The 7,666-nt window shown below is 35.4% G+C and overlaps 1 protein-coding gene across 1 annotated transcript; it reads right to left on the minus strand.

Annotated features, from left to right (window-relative positions):
• Window positions 1-1,041: 1,041 nt before the first annotated feature.
• Window positions 1,042-4,343, minus strand: LOC132720541 (uncharacterized protein K02A2.6-like). Its single transcript, XM_060704697.1, has 2 exons — window positions 3,923-4,343; window positions 1,042-3,650 (listed from the first exon to the last, which is right to left on the minus strand). The coding sequence occupies exons 1-2, from the start codon at window positions 4,341-4,343 to the stop codon at window positions 1,042-1,044; spliced, it is 3,030 nt and encodes a 1,009-aa protein (XP_060560680.1).
• Window positions 4,344-7,666: the final 3,323 nt, after the last annotated feature.

Here is a 7,666-nt window from a genome sequence, read left to right on the forward strand (position 1 = left end):
AAAATGTGTAAACATGACTCGGTTAATATGCCGGTACGTTAGAAATAATTTTCAAGGAGGTTTTCAACCTTATTTCTTATATGTTTCGGGAAAAGTCCGAGTGGGAGCATTCAGAGAAAAACACTTATCCCTTTTTCAGGCCTAAACCAGGCAATGAATCTATAAACTTATTTTACAATTATCTAAAGTACTATAGCCATTCTTTGGTGCGCTACATGATTTCTTGATACTCTTACGTTTTCTTATAATTAAATTGTATTTTAACTTCGAGTCGACAAAAAATTGGTCCAAGTGGGAGCATTCAGCAGTGTAACATTTATATTTTCTATTTGGATGGCTTACTAGCACACAAACTAAACAAGACCCGAAGGATGGTTTATATATTTTATTATATGTGTTGCATCCAAGTATACACTCATAAACTCCCAAACATCAAGTAAACATACACACAGTAACAATAACGATATTTGATATTAAAGGCGTGGCTTATTATATCTTGTAGACTTGCTTACTACATCCTCCTCTATCTTTAGTTTAGAACTCATCAATAAAATCAATAAACTTAAATTATCAAAACTTGAAATTTAAATGTGCAAACATATTGTAATAAGAAATATTTTTCTTTTCGTATGAAATAAGCTATATAGCAAGTCTATTGTTATAAACTCTTCTCCTCTTCATAACGTCTCGGCGGTCGGCGTTTCCTCTGCGGCCTATTTCTAGGTAAAGATGTATTATCTGCAGGTTTCGTCTGCACCGGCTCTTGATCTCCATGAACATATCTAAATTTGGAAACGTCCCGTGTGATTTCTTTTCCTTTATGTTTGATTGTAAGCATAGATCCTTTCATAGCGATGATTATCCCGGGGGTAGGATCAAACGCTGTTTCAAACTTATACCGTTGTTCTCGTTTTAATTGCACACGATCTCCCAGTTTCAAATTATTTGGCTGAGCTCGACGTTTCTTATCAGCATATATTTTGTTTTTCGCTTTTGATAGACTGTCCCTGTCTCGAATATCTGTGTATTTGTTATCAAAAGTCATTTTAGGTAATTTGTCTTTAATTTACGATTAAACATCAATTCACTAGGAGCTGTTTGTGTAGTTGTTTGTGGTGTGTTCCGAAAATTCATAAGATATCTACTTAACGCTCTTTTATAATCTTGTCTGGACGCTATCGCTGTTTTAATTGCTTTTTGCAGTGGTGCCATAAATCTCTCAACTATTCCATTTGCCTGTGGATGCAATGGAGTGATTCGTTTATGTTTAAATCCCGAATTATCAGCAAATTCTCTGAATGCGCGACTTTGAAACGGAGGTCCATTGTCCGTTTTCACTACCTCTGGATATCCGAATATCGAAAATATCGCCTCTAATCGCGGTATGACTGTATCTGCGGCTGTCGATTTGATTCTTTCAAATACTGGAAATCTACTGTAGTCACATATAACAACTAGTAACATGTAACCGTCTGGAAAAGGTCCACAAAAGTCACAACTGACTTCAGAAAACACATCTCGTGGTAGTAATGTTGGTTTGATCGGGTCTGGAATAATTCTTGTTGATGCAGCTTGGCATACAATGCATGATCTACAAATTTCGTCTACCATTCTATCCATATGTGGAAACCAGCAATATTCACGTAATAATCCTTTGCATTTTGATTGGCCTTGGTGACCTTCATGCGAAAGCATAACAGTTTGTTTTTGCAGACATTCTGGTATGCAAAGTTTTGTACCCCGTAAAAGCACAAATCCATCTTTCGTATATGCAACTGCAAGTTCTTGATTTTTATTCAAATTTTCGTATAACCGAAAACTTTCATCTAATTTGCATTTTTGAGTTTTCCAGTCATTTTGTTCTAACGCATTTCTTACACAGCTTAATATACAGTCCGTTTCGGTAGCTTTTGCTACATCTGACAGCTTCAATGCATCTGGCAAAGCGTTATCTGTGATAAAGCTAATATACTGCTCAGCTACTGTATTTGTTTCGTGTCTTGCATGTGGATGCCTGGAAAGATAATCTGATATCATCATTTTACCTGGTCTATAAACTGTCTGGAAATCATACGTTGTCAACTTCAAACGCCAACGTTCTAATCTTGGTGACTGTATTGTCTTGATATTGTTGAAGATTGATTGAAGTGCAGCATGATCTGTTATCAGTTTAAATTTCTTGCCGAATAAATACAAATGGAAATGCTGAATCATGATGACAGCACTCAAAGCTTCTCTTTCTGTTTGAGAATATCGCGTCTGAACCGAATTGTATGCTTTGCTTCCATATGATACTATTTTGCCGTTTTGAATAAGTATTCCTGAGCATCCAACTGGACTTCCGTCGACCCAGAGTTCAGTTTCCTTTCTAGGATCGAAATATGTCATGACCTTATCACTTATTAAGGTATCTTTTAATGATGTGAACGATTTTTCTTGGTCGGCAGTCCATTCAAATTTTACATCTTTATGTGTTAGTCGTCTTAATGGTTCAGTTAAGCTGGAATAGCCATCTATGAACTTAGACAAATAGTTTGTAAGACCTAGAAATGAACGAATTTCGGATATTGATTTTGGTCTGTCCATATTTTTCACTGCATCTACTTTGTCAGGATCGGGTGAAATTCCGGATTTGGAAAATACATATCCGTAGAACTTGATTTTAGAATGTCCGAATGAACATTTTTGGCTGTTCAGTGTGAGGTTTCGATCTTGAAGACGTTGCAGTAAAGCTCTAAGATTGGCGTCGTGTTCTTCCTGTGTCTTACCAAAAAATACGATGTCGTCGGCAATATTCAATATGCCTTTAAGACCTTGAAGTGCTTGACGAAGCTCGTTTTGGAAAATTATCGGTGCTGCGGACACCCAGAAATTTAGACGTTTATACCGAAACAGTCCAATATGTGTCTGAAACGTTGTCATTACACGTGATGCTTCATCCAATTCAATTTGATGGAAAGCTTTGTACAGATCTAGACGTGAAAATACCGTTGCGCCGTTTAACGTCAAGATGATAATTTTATCATCTACCGTCGGGCAAACATTTTTCTCTGTTTTGATTGCGGTGTTAGCTTTTCTCATATCCACGCACACTCTCACTTCGTGTGGAGCATTAGGTTTCGGAGCCGCTACTAAGTTCGAAACCCATGGTGTCGGTAAACCTATAACCTTTTCAATGACATCCATTTCCTCTAAACTTTTCAGTTCCTTTTCGACTTGCGCACGTACATGAAATGGAACTCTCCTAGGCGGTTGAGCTACAGGTACAACACTTTCATCAATATGAAACTTAACTTTTCTGTCTTTCAGACATCCTAAGCCTGTGAAAACTTGAGAATATTCTTCAATAAGTCCTGAATATGCGTCTTTGTTTTGAACTGATTTATGAACTGATTGTATTTGCGGTAAAATCCCAAGCTCTACCGATAATTCATAACTGATCAATGATTCTTTGTTGCCTTTAACGATATGGAAATCTTTTGTCATAAATTTTGAGTCCGACTCCACAAGCAGGGAACATTTGCCTATGAATGGAAGTGGAGATTTCTGCTCAAATGCGAATGCTTTTCTTTTCGTTTTCTTGATTTCTGGACGGATTTTCATTTTCTCGAGGTCGATTTCGCTTATAATATTTAACGATGAACCGCTATCTATCAACACATAAACATCTACGTCATTTAATTTAATGCATTTCTTTGGCACTTTTTTCCCATCTGATATCTTAAATCCAAATAACACATCGCACTCATTTGAACTGATACTCGGCGTGCTTGCCTCTGATAAAACTGGTGAATCCGACTGTTCATCATCGATTAACTTCACCTTGTTTTAACGTTTTCTGCAGACCGATATGAAATGATTCTTCTTATGACAGTAGTTACATTCCGCTCCGATAGCAGGACAACGTGACATATGGGGATACTTTCCTCCACAATTTCGGCATTTTTTATTCGTTCTGGAGGGTAGTTTCGCCTTCCCGACGACAAACTTGCTTCTGGGATAGTTTGATATGAACGTTGCTGATAACGTTTAGGTGCTAATCCCTTTGATTGACGGCTAAATCGAGGATTGCTTTTTACCCGCACTACTTGCTGACTACTTGTATCCTTTGACATATTTGCTGCTTGAGTTTTTGATATTTCCATGGTTCTCATTTTTGTAAGTAAGTCATTAAGTGATTTATCCGGATCTTGTAAACACTGCATTCTCATGTTTTGTGAAACAACACCCTGTATGATCTGGCTTTTAATTTCTGAGTCAATGTCCGAAAATTCACAATTCTTAGCTTTCTGGCGTAATCTTGTTGTAAACTGGTCGATAGATTCCCCATGCAATTGCTTCATATTACGAAATCCGAATATTTCAAATTGTGTGTTTTTTTCTTGGCTTAAAGTATGTTGTTAATCCAATTTTCGTTTCCTCGTAGTTTTCATTGTCTTCTTTTAAATTCAATGTATCATAGATATCGTAAACATCATCTCCTGCATAATGAAGTAACAGTGCTTTTTTTCGTTTTCTAGTGTTTATACCCAGTCCAACAAATAAGTTTTCTAATTTATCCAAATACTTTTCCCATCGTACTCCCAGAGAATTTTCATCAGCAAAAACATCGAATTTCGGAAAAGCAGGTAAATTATCCATTTTTAAATCTGCTTTTTTTCACAGAGTCAGTTTAAATTAATCCACAGTTTTTTTTTAATATCCGATCCTCGTCGCCAATGTAACATTTATATTTTCTATTTGGATGGCTTACTAGCACACGAACTAAACAATACCCGAAGGATGGTTTATATATTTTATTATATGTGTTGCATCCAAGTATACACTCATAAACTCCCAAACATCAAGTAAACATACACACAGTAACAATAACGATATTTGATATTAAAGGCGTGGCTTATTATATCTTGTAGACTTGCTTACTACAAGCAGGTGCGCGATGACGTAGTATCCTACCATTGTTACATATCTTCTTAAAACTTGAAATGATTGTAATGACAGCTTAAATTCCTTTAAGAGTAATCAATTCACTACCATTTGGTACCAAGATATTGAAAATTGGTGAAAAATGTTGGAGTTATATGGAGTTCATATTAAGATGAGCGCTGACAAATGAGCGGCGAGTCATATATCTTTACTAAATATAAATATATCATTTTTTTTTATTTTTTGTGGGAGATGAAGGTAGATATCTAACTGAATTAAAAGCATATACCAAATATTAAAACATATTTAAAATGATAAAAACTGCAGTTTACATGGTTATGAGAGGTAGGAGGGTTCTAGAGTGGGGGGGGGGGGGGGGGTTGCCCCGAGGGTAGTGACCAATCAACGCGCCTAAATCCTATGGCATCAACATTCAGACGACGGAAACTTGCGATTGATTGTTTATTAAATATCTTGAGAATAATGTTCTATCAGACAATTTACAAAACTCATAATATTATTTAATTAAATTTTTTATTCATACATATACCAAAGTATTCTTAAGACAAACAATATACAGTTGCTTTTTTGGGCTGCTGTCCCCACATTCCCTCAAGAGTTTGTGTATGTCTATATTGAAAACTGCAACAAAACAAAAAGACAAAAAGCATAGTAACAAAAATGCATGCATATTCGTTTAGTTTTGGGTTCCAATATACTAGACTAGATCCCGTAGATGAACATTTTGTCCTTTAACAGTTCTAGCTACTAGCTAGTGAAATTGCTTTACATTTAATCGATTCATTCTTTGATTTAATATCTATGCATAAATCGAGTAACTACCGGAAATGTGCGTACGTGCGAAACACTTTGTCGTAGAAATTGGTGCAACCAAAATTTTCCAGAAAAATAGTCTTTGAAATACGGGTCCTACTAAACCACGTCCCCCGCCCAAAAGGGCCCCTAAAAGGGTTTTTGCTAAGGGAAAAAAACCGGGCTACTAAAATTGAGGACAAAGGAAAATTTTAATTTTTAAATTGATACTCCTAGGCCAAATTCTTATATTACCCTTTTGGTTTTTAAATTTTTAAATGGAAAAAAAAATTTTAATTTTTAAAGGGAAAAAATTTTGAATTTTGGGTTAAAAAATTTTTGGAGTTGTCCGGCCGTAAAGGGGGTCTCCAAAAACACAAAAACTGCCCAAAAGGGAGGACAAGGAACCCCCCTTTAAAATCCCCAGGGGTTGGCCAATTCCCTTTTAAAAAAAGGTTTTTGTTAAAATGCCAAAAAAATGTATTATTTTTTTTAGAAAAAAATTTCTATTTTAGTTGGGTAAATTTTTAAAGATTTTTTAAGGGGGTTGTCGGGAAACCGCTAAGGACTCCCCAAAAGTGCCCCTAACTTGGGAAAGGGGAAAGGCAAAGGACTCCAAAAACCCTCCTTTTGGGGAAAAAAATTTTTTATAATTTAGGTGTAGGTTAATTTAAAAAGCAAAAAAAAGTATTATTTGTAAGAAAAAAATTTTAATTTTTTGGTGACAGGGGGTTTATGCTTTTCCATGGGGTAAAACAGGGGCCCCTAAGGGGCTGCCCCCAGCCTTGTGCAAAAGGAAATGCCCAAAAGGCCCCCCCCACAAAAATTAAAATTTTTCCCTTTGGGAAAGGGTACAAAGGACCTTAAAAATTTAAATGTTGGGGATATTTTAAAAATTTTGGGTAGTTTGTTAAGTGGAAAAAAAAAAATGTTTTTTAAATTTTTAAAAAGGGAAAAAAAATTTTTTTTTTAGGGAAAATCATGTTTTTTGGGAAAATTTGTCGGACCGCTAAGGACTGCTCAGGTGCACTAACAACTGCTAGGGAGGCACAAAGGACCTTCAAATCCCTCCTAGAACATTCTTATAATATATAGTAGTAAGTTAATAGACAAAAATGTATTATTTTAAGAAAAAAAATATAATTTTGGTGATAGAATTTTATGCTTTCGATGAGTTGCCGGACCGCTAAGGACTGCTCAGGTGCGAAAAGGACTGCTAGGGACCTTAAAAATATTTCCTAAAGAGGCACAAAGAACCTTAAAAATACCTGTAAGGGCATTCTTATAATACATGGTAGTATGTTTAGTGATAAAAAATGTATAATTTTAAGGAAAAAAAATATCATTATAGTGATAAAATTCATGTTTTTGAAGAGTTTCGACCGCTAAGACTGTTGCACTCGGACTGCTAAGGACCTTCAAACTGCTACGAAATTCCCTTAAAAAATTGGGGAAAAATAACGGGGAAATTAAAGGAAATAGAACAAAAATTTGTTTTTTAAAAAAAATTTTTTTTTTTGTTTAAAGGGGAAAAAAATTTTTAATTTTGGTTTTTGGAAAAAAGGAAAATTTTTCCTTTCATGGTTGGGAAAGGGCCCCCCCTTAAAGGAAATTTTCCCCCCCAAGGGCCCCGGGGGGAAAAAAATTCCCTAGCCGGCCCCCAAGGCCAAAAAAAGGGCCCTTAAAATAATTCCTAAAAGGGAAAAAACCCCAAAAAAAAGGAAAAAACCTTAAAAAAATTTTTTCCTAGGGCCCTTTCCCTTTTTTTTATATAATGGGGAAAAATTTTTTTAATTTTAGGTTGGAGAAAAAAATTTTTTTATAAATTTTTTAAGAAAAAATATTTAAATTGTGTGTGATGAATTTATGTTTCGATGGAGTTCGTCCCGGACCGCTAAGGACTGCTCAGGTTGCACTAAACAAAAAA

The sequence above is a fragment of the Ruditapes philippinarum genome, unplaced genomic scaffold (genome assembly GCF_026571515.1).
Source record: "Ruditapes philippinarum isolate M1 unplaced genomic scaffold, ASM2657151v2 ctg4908_1_1_1_1, whole genome shotgun sequence".
NCBI lineage: Eukaryota > Metazoa > Mollusca > Bivalvia > Venerida > Veneridae > Ruditapes > Ruditapes philippinarum.

Coding starts and splice junctions, on each gene's coding strand:
- LOC132720541 (XM_060704697.1), bottom strand. CDS start 4,343: ATGAAGCAATTGCATGGGGAATCTATCGACCAGTTTACAACAAGATTA. Junction 3,651..3,922: donor TGCCGAAATTGTGGAGGAAA/GTATCCCCATAT, acceptor ATGTGTTGATAG/ATAGCGGTTCATCGTTAAAT.